This window comes from Mobula birostris, chromosome 2 (assembly GCF_030028105.1).
Source record: "Mobula birostris isolate sMobBir1 chromosome 2, sMobBir1.hap1, whole genome shotgun sequence".
Classification (NCBI taxonomy): Eukaryota; Metazoa; Chordata; class Chondrichthyes; order Myliobatiformes; family Myliobatidae; genus Mobula; species Mobula birostris.
The window spans coordinates 169,865,828-169,879,416 of record NC_092371.1 but is presented as its reverse complement, the minus strand read 5'-3'; the positions used below and the strand labels follow the sequence as shown (position 1 = coordinate 169,879,416).

The 13,589-nt window shown below is 43.0% G+C and overlaps 1 protein-coding gene across 1 annotated transcript; it reads left to right on the top strand.

Moving 5' to 3' along the window:
* Nucleotides 1-860: 860 nt before the first annotated feature.
* Nucleotides 861-12,438, top strand: extl3 (exostosin-like glycosyltransferase 3). The gene is made up of 5 exons (XM_072251072.1): nucleotides 861-3,161; nucleotides 6,997-7,124; nucleotides 7,354-7,498; nucleotides 7,978-8,106; nucleotides 11,581-12,438. Exons 1-5 carry the CDS (start codon nucleotides 1,029-1,031, stop codon nucleotides 11,788-11,790), a joined length of 2,745 nt encoding a protein of 914 aa, XP_072107173.1. The 5' UTR covers nucleotides 861-1,028; the 3' UTR covers nucleotides 11,791-12,438.
* The last annotated feature ends 1,151 nt before the right edge of the window (nucleotides 12,439-13,589 follow it).

Below are 13,589 nucleotides of genomic sequence, written 5' to 3'. Positions count from 1 at the left end.
CCACAGGTGCTGTTTGACCTGCTAGGTTCTTCCAGTAGATTGTGTGGTATCAAAGAGTTCCATTTGGACATCCAAATGATAAAGAATCAAAGATGTGCCTGCTCAGCATTCATTCATGGAGTTCCATGGAGTTTCTTTAATTATCCACCGCAAGAGTAACAGAAAATGCCCATCTCACTGGCTTGTCTTAATAAAACGGCATGCTGAGAAGATCAGGGGAGTCCTTTCTGTTTTTTTTAACTGGAGTGAGATTTGTGTTTAGTAAGCTGTGGGTGAAGAATCATGATGAGGATAGAGTGTCTGTTCTCTTTGTGCAGTTAGGGCGTCATAGGGCTGTAACAGGTTATAAATACAGGGAACCATGGAAAAACCTGAATCACAAAATGAGATTTAGTATTTAATAAACTGTCAGCTTGATTGATATTATTTGTCTAAGGATGTATAAGTGCTTGATTTGTTTGAAGAATCTAACCTGTAATCTTTTCTATTACAGCTGGTGATGCTGCCAACGGAAGCCAAAGTAATGTGAGGTGAGGTGGTGGAGGAAGAGAACAAGATTATCTATTGCTTTTTACCGTGGCTGTGAGCTGTGAAGACGTAGCTGGACTGCCAATTCAAGATGCTAAGAACCACCGATGGGGACAACCGGCTTGACAGGAATCTGCTATGGTCCTTGGAGACCCTTCATCACCATGGTAGTGGCATCTCCAGTGGAAACAGAGCTGAAGGTGAAAACTGACTGATTTGGATTGGTTTGACATTCTTGAGAGGGGAGAGAGACATTTTAAGAAATGAAGAAAGAAAATGAAATTTCCATTCTATTGGTAAATTGTAAACATCTTATGGGAGATATCTGAATAAAAGTACACGATGACCCTTTGCTCAGTGAGCGAAATGAGATTTCTCTATCATGGCTTCTGATCAAACGTGATTGTGAGAGGGTTTCATCTCCCCTCTCCCTCTTTTTTTTTAAATTTAAACACCTCCTCTCTCTCCCCCCCCCCCCCCAATTCCTGCCAGTTTATAACATGCTACGGAACGGAAGTGTTGGTAATGTAGGGCAACCATGCATGCTACGATGGTCCAATCGCATCCGGTTAACCTGGCTCAGCTTCACCCTCTTTGTCATCCTGGTTTTCTTCCCGCTGATTGCCCACTATTACTTGACTACCATTGACAACCTCGACGACTCAGGCCCGCGCATTTTCGAGCCACGTTCTGGCAATGCCCTGTGCGAGGTCAAGCACGTCCAGGACCTGTGCCGCATCCGGGAGTCGGTCAGTGAGGAGCTACTCCAGCTCGAGGCCAAACGGCAGGAGCTCAACAGCGAGATCGCTAAACTCAATCTGAAGATTGAGTCATGCAAGAAAAGCATCGAGAATGCCAAGCAGGACCTGCTTCAACTCAAGAACGTCATCAGCCAAACTGAGCACTCGTACAAGGAGCTGGTGGCACAGAACCAGCCCAAGCTCTCGCTGCCAATCCGCCTCTTGCCGGAGAAAGATGAGACCACCTTCCCATTGCCAAAGTCCCCCAACAGCTGCCGCTTGCACTCCTGTTTTGATTACTCTCGGTGCCCACTAACGTCCGGGTTTCCTGTTTATATCTATCCACTGGACCAGTACCAATTCAGTAGTCTTATTGATCCGCTAATTAAGCAGGCATTCCAGGCGACTGCTCGGACTAACGTTTATGTTACAGACAACCCCAATGTTGCCTGTGTCTACGTGGTCCTGGTCGGGGAACTACAAGATTCATCAGGCCTGAAGTCCGCTGAGGTTGAAAGCCAGTTACACTCACTCCCTTACTGGCGATCCGATGGACATAATCATCTCCTCATCAACCTGTCCAGAAGGTCCCAGACCCAGAACCTGCTCCATAATGTCAGCACAGGCAGGGCTATGGTTGCCCAGTCCATTTTCTACGATGTTCAGTATCGGCCTGGCTTCGATCTCATCCCATCGCCATTGATCCATGCCATGTCCGAGCCTAACTTCCTGGAGATACCTCCCCAAGTTCCTGTCAAGAGGAAGTATCTCTTCAGCTTCCAAGGAGAGAAACTTGAATCGCTGATGTCCAGTCTTCAGGAGGCTCGTTCATTTGAGGAGGAGATCGAGGGAAATGCTCCAGCAGATTACGATGATCGGATCATCACCACCTTGAAGGCTGTTCAGGACAGCAAGTTGGACTTGGTGCTGGTGGAGTTCACTTGCAAGAAGCAACCTCGGCCTGCCTTACCAACCGAGTGGGCACTGTGTGGTGAGAGGGACGACAGGCTAGAGCTGTTGAAATTGTCCACCTTTGTATTAATCATAACTCCAGGAAATGTCCACCTGGTTGCTTCTGCTGGTTGTTCCATGAGGCTTTTTGAGGCTTTGGAGGTCGGAGCCATTCCAGTAATCCTTGGGGAACATGTCCAGTTGCCCTATCATAACATGATACATTGGAGTGAGGCAGCTCTGGTAGTGCCAAAACCACGCATCACGGAACTCCACTTCCTCCTGAGAAGCATCTCGGACAGCGATCTGCTCAACATGAGACGCCAGGGCCGCTTTCTGTGGGAGACCTACTTTTCCACCTCAGACAACGTGTTGAGCACCATCTTGTCCACTGTGCGGACCCGGATACAGATTCCTGCTGCGCCCATCACAGAAGAGCCATCCAAAGAGATCCCTCACAAGACCGGAAAGGCTGCCGGCACTGACCCTAACGTGGCTGACACCGGAGACTTGGACTTAGGACCCGTGGAGACAGAACCCCCTTATGCCTCCCCCAAATACTTGCGGAACTTTACAGTTACGGTCCGGGACACTTACAGAGCATGGAATGCTGCCCCCGGACCTTTCCACCTCTTTCCGCACACGCCACTTGACCCCACCTTGCCCTCAGAGGCCAAGTTCCTCGGATCTGGAACGGGATTCCGGCCAATAGGTGGGGGAGCGGGAGGTTCTGGAAAGGAGTTCCAGGCTGCTCTGGGTGGGAATGTTCCCAGGGAACAGTTTACAGTGGTGATGTTGACCTATGAGCGTGAGGAAGTCCTGATGAACTCTTTAGAGAGACTGAATGGCCTGCCTTACTTGAATAAAGTCATTGTTGTGTGGAACTCTCCCAAGCCGCCATCTGAGGACCTCGTCTGGCCCGAGATCGGAGTGCCTATTGTGGTAAGGATATGGTTCTTACTATGGTTTACTACTGTGTTACGAAACAACCTATTGGTTTACATGCTGCAACAGTAATGCTCTGTGTAGCTGGATTAAAAAGTGATAAGGAGTCAGGTTTTTTAAACCCTTGAAAGCCAAAATTTGATTTATCTGTGCCTTTATGCAAAGGGGCATGCATATTTTTTTTCTTGCTATTGTTATTCCTCACTCAACTAAGTTGAAATCTGCTAAATGAATCTGCAGTTTTATTGATAAATCTCTGCATTTGATGAGCACACACAAGATGCTGGAGGAGCTCATCAAGTCAGACAGCATCTATAGAAGACAGTCGAAACACGTAACAGTCGAAGTTTTGAGCCAAGACCCTTCATCAGAACTGGAAAGAAAGGGGACAGAAGCAAGAAGAAAAAGGTAGGAGAAGAGGGAGGAGTACAGACTGGCAGCTGGCAAGTGATAAGCGAGACCAGGTGGTAGATGGAAAAGATAAAGGGCTGAAGGAGAAATAACAGATAGGAGAGCACAATGGACCATGGAAAAAAGTGAAGGAGGAGAGACACCAAAGGGAAGAGATGGGCAGGTGAGGAGAAGGGGTAAGAGGAGACGGCAGAATGGGGAGTCAGAATCAGGTTTAATATCACTGACATATGTCATGAAAATGTGTTGCTTTGTGGTCGTAGTACAGTATAATACATCATAAAACTATAAATTGCAATTTAAAAATATATAAAATAAATAAGTAGTGCAAAATGAATGGAAAAAGAGTGTTTGACTCTTTGGGTGAACTGGAACATATAAAGTTGTAATTTTGACACACCCCATTCTGCATTCCTTTTACCTGCTCTCATGACCTAGAACTGTTTTCCTCAAATCTGGGATTTCTTAGCCAGGTCCAAGTTTGACTGAAAAAATTCCACCATGTGGAAAGATGCCTCGACCATGACTTGCTGCGTAAGCCGCTCTCCTGTAAATCAGAAGGCTATAGATTCAAGTACCACTTCAGAGACTCAAACTTAAAATACCAGCTCTATAAGGGTGGAAGTCCAGATTGTCAAAGGTAGTGTCTTTTGGTTGAGCGTTTCTGTGTGTTTGCACTTGAGTGGATGTAAAATATACTATACCGCTATTCAGTGAGATAATTGTCCCCTGTGTCCCAATTATTGTTTATCTACAGATCTAAAAGCATATCACTGTTAATATGCTCTTACTCTTGTGATGGTATTGGGTTTGCTGATTGCGAAGTTCTACACTCAGATGAAGATCTTAAGCCCTATCCGAAATAGATAGCTACAAGTACCCTTATTAAAGGGAGGTTATGCTGTAGCCATCCACTCTTCAAAGACAAGATCATTTCCCCATTTATCCTCCACAGCAAGTTTAGCTACCAGTTGCGACTATTTGAGCAGGTGGGTCCCACCCTCCCTACCATGGAGGAGATGCTGTTTCCTATCAAAGTAGTTAAACACAGTTCATTTATTTTTAGTGAAACACGTTTACATTTAAATAAAAATGCTTAAATACATTTAAAACTAACAGAGGATTTATATTTTAAAGGATTTCCAAATTACAACTGATTTCTAAATACAAAGGACTTCCAAAACCCAGGTACAATTCCTATAAGCTAAAAAGACACACAAGCAAGTTGCAGAAACATGAGCCGTCCATCACAGAAATCAAAGAAAGAGGAATGGAATCTAGTTCAACCTATTTTTCTATCATTCTTCTTGTTGTTCTTGACCAGTCCAGACAAGCCTGACTACTCTCTTGCACTTATACTCCCTCATTCCCCCACTTAGGTGTCTACATACATGTGATAATTTTTCAGATACCTTTTGACACAGAATTCCCAGATACCTACATTTAATGCTTTGAATTCTAACTCTTTGAGTACACAAACTTTCCAACTATTGATAGATAAGCTATTTGATGTGCTAAGTAATAGTATTAATCTGGTGTGCAAATGTTCTTGAACTAAATAAATTAGAGTGTAAATTGGTTTGATACAAGCCAATTAACATGCCCCATTTTCTTATACTGTATCAGGTCCCATGCTGTGGGTCAGCAAACTGCTCTATAGACAGTGCTGTTTGCAAAGCTGTCCTTTAAGCTTTAGACTGATTACTGCTTGCCATTTACATGAAGAACTGAAGACTGGCTCCCATTTATAACAAGAAGCTGAACAAAGAATATTGGTTGGAACTTTAACTTGCGCGAAAATAACTCTTTGATTTTTAGAAGTGTCAGCAGCTGTGGTAGAAAGCTGAGCTTGGCAAAAGGCCCCCTGGCCCTGGACAGTGAATATCCATCACACTCTGTGAAAATATCATTTGTTGCACAACAGCAGTTTACTTAAAGAATATATTTTTAAAATTTAGTGTTTGGACTATGCCCTAGCAATGTCAGCATTTCCAGTGTCTTATGTAATAGTATGGCAATCATGTATGTTCCTGAACACTTCTGAATCAGAATCAGGTTTAATATTACTGACATATGTTGTGAAATTTGTAGTTTTGTGGCGGCAGTACAAGTGCAATACACAAAAAAAACTATAAATTACAATAAGAAATTTATATTAAAAAATCAATTAAATAAGTAGTGCAAAAAGAGACCAAAAATAGGGAGGTAATGTCCATGGGTTGGTTCATTGTCTCTTCAGAAATCTGATGGTGGAGGGAAAGAAACTGCTCCTAAATCATTGAGTGTTTCTTCAGACTTGCGTATCTCCTCTCTGATGATAATAATAAGAAGAGAGCATATCGGTTCAGATATCCTCTTGGAAGACAGTCTTGTGGAGTGCATTTGTGGACTAAGTGGTGAAGAAGACTTTTGGCACACTGGCCTTCATCTGTCAGGGCAATGAGTATAAAAGTTGGGAGATCATGGTGCGGTGGTGCAAGGTGTTAGTGAGGCTTCCCTTGGAATATTATGTTCAGTTTTACTCACCCTGATTTAACTATAATGATTATAAAATGAATAAAAATAATTAAAGAACATTAAACTGGAATGAGTGCAGAGAGGACATACAAGTCTTGAGGGACTGTTTATAGGGAGCGGTTGGACGGGCTATTACTTTATTTCTTGGAGTACTGTATAGGGGACTAAGAGGTGAACTTCCAAGGGTGTGTAAAATCATGAGGGGCATAGATGGGGTGAATGCTGTCAGTCTTTCTTCCCCATGGCTGGGGATCTAAAAAACTAAAGGGCATAGGTTTAAGGTGAGAAGGGAAATAAGAGGAATTTGAGGGGTCTTTTTTTTTTTAACAAATTGTGGTATGTATGTGGACTGAGCTGCCAGGAGAAGTGGTTGGGGCAGGTGAGAGGATGTTTCCAATAGTGGGGGCATCTATGACCAAGGGCACAGCCTTGAAATCAAGGACCTCCATTTAGAACAGAGATGAGGTGGAATTTCTTAGCCTGAGGCTGTTGGATCTGTAGAATTCATTGCCACAGATGGCTGTGGAGGCCAAGTCATTGGATATATTTAAGTGGAGAGAGGTTCTTGATTGCTAAAGGTGTCAAAGGTTACGAGGAGAAGGCAAGTGCAAGGGGTTGAGAGGATTCTGAGCTAAATGGCTGAATTCTGCTCCTATATCTTATGATCCAGGTACATAAGCAACTTTTTAAAGACAGTTGGACGGGTAGAAGGTTATGGCCAAATGCTGGCAAATAAGACCAGTGTGGATGATAATTTTGCTCTATATGGATCAATTGGGCCATGGATCTGTTTCCAAGCTCTGTGATTTTAATTGCTGCATTGGATGTCGAATGCAATTTAATGGATTGGCTTCAAATTTCAGGTCTAAGAAATCTCCACTGAAATGGTTTGCTCTCCTTTCAGGTTGTTCACACGGAGAAGAATAGTTTAAATAACCGTTTCCTACCCTGGGACTCGATTGAAACGGAGGCAATTCTTTCTATTGATGATGATGCCCACCTCCGTCATGATGAGATCATGTTTGGCTTTCGGTGAGTGGAACACAACTTTGTAACTGGCTCAAAACAACAGGAATTCTGCAGATGCTGGAAATTCGAGTAACACACATAAAAGTTGCTGGTGAACACAGCAGGCCAGGCAGCATCTGTAGGAAGAGGTGCAGTCGACGTTTCAGGCCGAGACCGCTGCTTAGTGACTTCATAGAACAGCACAGCTTGAAGACTATGGCACTGAAATTCCTATTCTCTATTTTTCCTACAGGGTTTGGCGAGAGGCAAGAGATCGAATAGTGGGTTTTCCTGGCAGGTATCATGCCTGGGATATGGCTCACCAGTCCTGGCTCTACAACTCAAACTACTCCTGTGAACTCTCCATGGTACTGACGGGTGCTGCCTTCTTTCACAAGGTATGTTGTCTTCTCCATGTTAGGGTCAAGTTTATTGTCATATACATGAATGCACAGGTGCAGTGACAGGCAGTGTAGCATCACATAAGTGGAATGCACAAGAAAAACATGGATTAAAAGCAAGGGTGTAATGCTGAGTCTTTATAAGGCATTGATCAGACTGCACCGAGTATTTTGAGCAGTTTTGGGCTCCTTATCTAAGAAAGAATGGAAAGGGTCCAGAGGAGAATGATCCCCGAAATGAAAGGGTTAATATATGAGAAGTGTTTGAAGGCTCTGGGCCTGTACTCGCTGGTGTTTAGAAGAACTGGGGGGTGGGGGGAGATCTCATTGAAACCTATCAAATATTGAAAAGCCTAGATAGAATGGAAGTGGAGCTGCAGCTTGTATCTCACTCCTGCCTCCCCTCCCCCTTTTCTCCACTAGGTTTTTAGGGGAATTGTAGATGGTCATCTGATGGTCTTCCTCTTCTCTTGCAGTACTATGCGTACCTCTACTCTTATGTCATGCCACAGGCCATCCGAGACATGGTGGACGAGTACATTAACTGTGAGGATATTGCTATGAACTTCCTTGTCTCCCATATCACCAGGAAGCCACCAATAAAGGTTAGTGGTGCCGGGAGTGAAATAATAAATTGGTGCATCATGCCTGTAAGTTAATGAGACCCAACTCAATAAAATTTATTTCTATTATATTTAGAAATACAGCACAGTAAAAAGCCCTTCTGGCCCAATCCATGGAACCAATTAACCTACTAACCCAAGGAGGAATCTGGAGAACCCAGAGGAAACCCATGCAGTCATGGAGAGAACATACAACCTCCTTACAGACTGCAGGGAGAATTGAACCTGGGCCACTGGCACTGTAATAGTGTTACACTAACCACTGTGCTACAGTACGCCAATTGAACTGGAGCGATACTTAGAAGTTATATGATGGTTGAAGGACCAGATCCAGGAATCTTTGGAGTGGGTATGTTGAAGAAAAATTCAGGGTGGAGGGACATTGTAGATATTGGAAGTACGGTCAGGTGCTTTAATAAAAGAACACTGAAGTGAGAGAAGGAGCATTAGTTTATCATAATGCCGAGCAGGTTTGTCATAATACAGTTTGAGGTCACAAACCAGAGCACATAATGGATGAGAGGTGACTTGATGTAGTTTACAAGAGGCAGAGATCTAAAATCAGAAAATGCTTGAAACATTCAACAGGTCAGACAGCATCTATGTTAATGTTACAGGTCAAAGACCCTCCATCAGAAATGCTGAGTGTTTCCACATTTTCTTGTTTTTATTCCATCACTTGTCAGTGATTGAGAGAAAGCTGATAAACACAAGAGGTTCTGCAGATGTTGGATATCTTGAGCAACAGACACAAAATGCTGGAGAAACTCAGCAAGTCAGGCAGCATTTATGGAGGGGAATAAACAATTCGAGCTTTTGGGGTCATCTACTGCAGTCTCATTGGTGAGACGACGTGGACTGCTTTGTCGAGCACCTTTGCTTCGTCCACCACAATGAGCTGATTTTCCCATTTTAATTCTCCTTTCCATTCCCATTCTGGCATGTTGATCCTTGGCTGCCTCTACATCCACGATGAGTCCACTCTCAGGTTGCAGGATCAACACCACCTATTCTGTCTAGGTACCTTCTATCCTGACGGCATGAACATTGATTTTTCTAACTTCCAGTAATTTCTCACCTCTTCCTCTTTTTCCATTCCCCATTCTGGCTCCCCTTGTACCTCCTCTCTTCTCCTCACCTGCCCATTGCTTCCTTTGGTGTTCCTCCTTCCCATTCTTCTATGGTCCACTCTCCTATTACATTCCTGCTTCTTCAGACCTTTACCTATTCCATTTACCACTTCCCAGCTTCTCACTTCACACACCCACCCACCCACCAACCAACTTTCCCACTCATCCGGTCTCACTTATCACCTGCCAGCTTGTACTCTTTCCCCTCCCCACACTTCCTTATTCTGGCTTCTTCTCCCTTTCTTTCCTGTTCCGATGGAAGGTCTCAGCCTGAAACATCGACTGTTTATTCCTTCCCATAGATGCCGCCAGTATTTTGTGTGTGGTTTGTCTTTTTTGTGACACCAGCATGGTTGGACCAAGACAGGCCACAACTTCCATGGGATTTAGAGGAGCAAATTTGTCGAGAGATCGCAGACCTTTGTAAGAAGCATAACATTGGATAGCTGGTGATCTTAACTTTCCACATATTGACTGGGACTCCCATACTGTAAAAAGGCTGGGTGGGAAAAAATTTGCCAGATGTGTTCAGGGAAGTTTCCTTAATCAGTACATAGAAGTCCCAACGAGAGAGAGTGTGAAACTGGGTCTCCTATTAGGGAATGAGACAGGGTAGGTGACAGAAGTTTGTAAAGGGGAACACTTTTCATCTCATGGTCATAATGTCATTAGTCTCAAGGTAAATATGGAAAAGGTCTGTTCTCAGGTTGAGATTCTATATTGGAGAAAGTCCAATTTTGATAGCATCAGAAAGGATCTTACAAGTGTGGATTGGGACAGATTATTTTCAGGCAAAGGTGTACTTGGGAAATGGGAGGCCTTTAAAATTAAAATATTGAGAGCTCAGAGTTTGTATGCTCCTGTCAGAATAAAGGCAAAGATAACAGGTTTGGGGAACCTTGGTTTTTGAGACATACTGAGGCCCTAGTTAAGAGAAAGGAGGTGTGTGCAGAAACAAATGAGATACTTGAGTATAAGAAATGCAAGAGAACACTTAAGAAGGAAACCGGGAGGGCTAAAAGAAGACATGAGGTTGCTGTAGCAGACAAGGTGAAGGAGAATCCAAAGGGCTTCTACAGATATATTAAGAGCAATAGGATAGCAAGGAACAAAATTGGTCCTCTCGAAAATCAAAGTGGTAATCCATGTGTGGAGCTGAAAGCAGTGAGGGAGATCTTAAATGGAATTTTTGCATCTGTATTTCCTCAGGAGATGGACACATATAGATGTAATGCAATCTATTACATCTATAGACGTGATGCAACAGCGAGGACATAGCCCCTCTACAGATTACAGAGAAGACTTGTCTCAAGGCAAATTAGGGTGCATAAATCTTCCCTCCGACCCTATGAGAGGCGAGTGCAGATATTGCAGGGGTCTTAGCAGAGATATTTAAAACATCCTTAGCCGTGGGTGAGTTTCCAGAGGAATGGAGGGCAGCTAATGTTGTTCTGATGTTTAAGAAAGGCTCTAAAATAAACCAGGAAGTTATAGGCCAGGGAAGCCTGACATGAGGAGTGGTAAAGTTATCAGAAGGTATTCGAAGGGACCATATATATAAGTATTTGGATAGACAGGGACTGAATGGGATGGTCAACATGATCTGACATGGGAGGTTGGTTGAGAAGGTTCAATCGCTTGGTGTTCAAGAGGAAGTAGTAAATTGGATTAGACATTGGCTTCGTTAGAGAAGCCAGAGAGTGATTGTAGGTGTTTGCCTCTTTGACTGGAGGCCTGTGACTAGTGGTGCACCACAGGGATTGGTGCTGGGTCTGTTGTTGTTTGTCATCTATAACAACAGACCTGTAATTCCTTGAAAGTAGCATCACAGGTAGATAGGGTCATAAAAGAAGATTTTGGCACATAGGCCATAATTTTGAGTACAGGAGTTGGAATGTTACGTTGAAATTGTATAGGACAGTGGTGAGGCCTAATTTGGAGTATTGAGTCCAATTTTGGTCACCTATCTACAGGAAAGATATCAATAAGATTGAAAGAGAGCAGAGAAAATTTGCAAGGCTGTTGCTGGGACTTGATGCCCTGAGTTACAGGGAAAGGTTGAATAGGTTAGGACTTTGTTCCCTAGGATGTAGAAGATTGGAGGGAGATTTGATAGATTTTCTTCTCTAAAAGATGTGGGTAAACCAGATGTGTTTAGTGACGATTTCAATACCTTGGTTTTGAAATATCAAAAACTGAACTTTGGGAGACTTTCAAGGTTACAGCTCTTTCCTTGTTTAATGCATGTCTCTCTCTCTTCTCCCACAGCTACTGTCCAAGCTGAGAGTCCAGATATGTAACCTGTCCATCTGTTCTTCCACTCCAGGTCACATCCCGCTGGACCTTCCGATGCCCAGGCTGCCCCCAGGCATTATCGCACGATGACTCCCACTTCCACGAGAGGCACAAGTGCATCAATTTCTTCGTGAAGGTCTATGGGTACATGCCGCTGCTCTATACCCAGTTCCGTGTGGACTCTGTGTTGTTCAAAACGCGCCTGCCACACGACAAGACCAAATGCTTCAAATTTATCTGAAGAAGCCCACCACCCAGGGAGGGAGAGGACAAGCAACATCAGGCCAGCCTGTTAAGGCTCCACCTACACCACCACAAACCCAAGGGGGGAGGAAGTGGGGAAGGTTCACCACATTCTGTCTATCCATAACCTGATTTCATGCTTAGCTGGTTTTGTATTTAATAATAAAAGACTTGGTATGTATAAGCTGATTAAAAATGACAAGCCACTCAGTGGAAATCATGGTGCATGAACTTGCCCCAAATCATGGTCTGGTTTGCATTTTTGTGAACTGATTTGTAATCACAGAGGAAACTGAGATTACATAAACCAAATTGTAGATCAGTGAAAGAAGTCTGCATATTCACCGAATGCCAATCTCACTCTGGCCAAATCTGACTGTGATGTCTTGCTCTTTCTCTGGTGTATTTTTTTGTTCTGTTCAATATGAGATGATGTTCATCAGGAATTGGCTAAAGTGCCATGTGGGGAGTAGGAAATGTGTAAATTGTACCGTCATTTCCATCATTTCTCTCAGCCCCATTGACATTATTAAACGTGAGCAGCTCCACTATGTCCGCAGGTGGTGTGATAATGATGTCATTTCATGGCTGCCCAGACAGTACAATGTTTCTGTAAAAGATATTAAACTTTGGATTTTATTTACAAGGTTGTTTTTTTTAAAAAAAATTTTAGCCATGTTGCATTAATTTTTGCTGTTTGAGACTCATAAATTTCAGTCAATGACATGAAATTGGGCTTCTACAAGTGACTGACTTTCTTTGTGTGGTGGCATGAGGGGAGTGTGTCAGTATTTTGATATATACAGATAAACCATCACCTATTAGAAAGGGAAACCTGACTGGTAGGCTGCATAACCTGCTACGTTCTTCCTCGATTTGTTGTGTTCAGTTCTGGTTGCCTCATTATAGGAAGGATGTAGAAGCTTTAGAGAGGCTGCAGAGGAGATTTACTAGGATGCTGCCTGGTTTAGAGAGCAAGGCTTATGAAGATAGGTTGAGCATGCTGAGGCTTTTTGGAGCAAAGAAGGATGAAATGTGACTTTGATAGATGTGTACGAGATAATATTAGGCATAGATTGAGTGGCAGCCAGAGACTTTTTCCAGGGGGAAATAGCCAATACCAGGGGGGCATAATTTTAAGATAATTGGAGGAAAGTTTGGGTGGGGGGGGATATCAGAGCTTATGTTCTTTACACAGAGTGGTGAGAATGTGGAAAGTCCTACCGGGGTGGTGGCAAAGGCAGATACATCTTAGGCATATAGATGAAAAATAAATGGAGGGCTATGCAGAACAAAAGGGTTAGATTAATCTTGGAGGAGATTAAAACAGTGCAGTGCTGTTGTGTGTTCAATGATTATACTATACATTTACTGACAATAAATGAGTTAATTGTCAGAGGAGAAAGGTAAATAACGAAAAGAAAATTGGGATCAGAAGAGACCACAATAAATTGCAATGTTTTGGTTTGATTTGATCTGATATACCACATATCCACTGACTATGAGAGCGAGTAACATTCTGGGTTGTGACAATTCACAAATACACTCACTGTATTAGGTACATCTATACATCAGCTCATTAATGCAAATAACCTCCTCCATCACTTTAGAGAGCAGTTAAGATTACCATGAGACTTATATACGGTACTGTGTAAAGCTCAGGCACGTATTAAAAAATTCTGTAAAGTGAAGATACTTACAAAAATAATGAATTGAAAAGTTTCTGAATATCAAAAGATTTACTATAAAGACCCAGTAAACAGTGAAAAAAGCAAAATCAAGTCAATATTTGCTGAC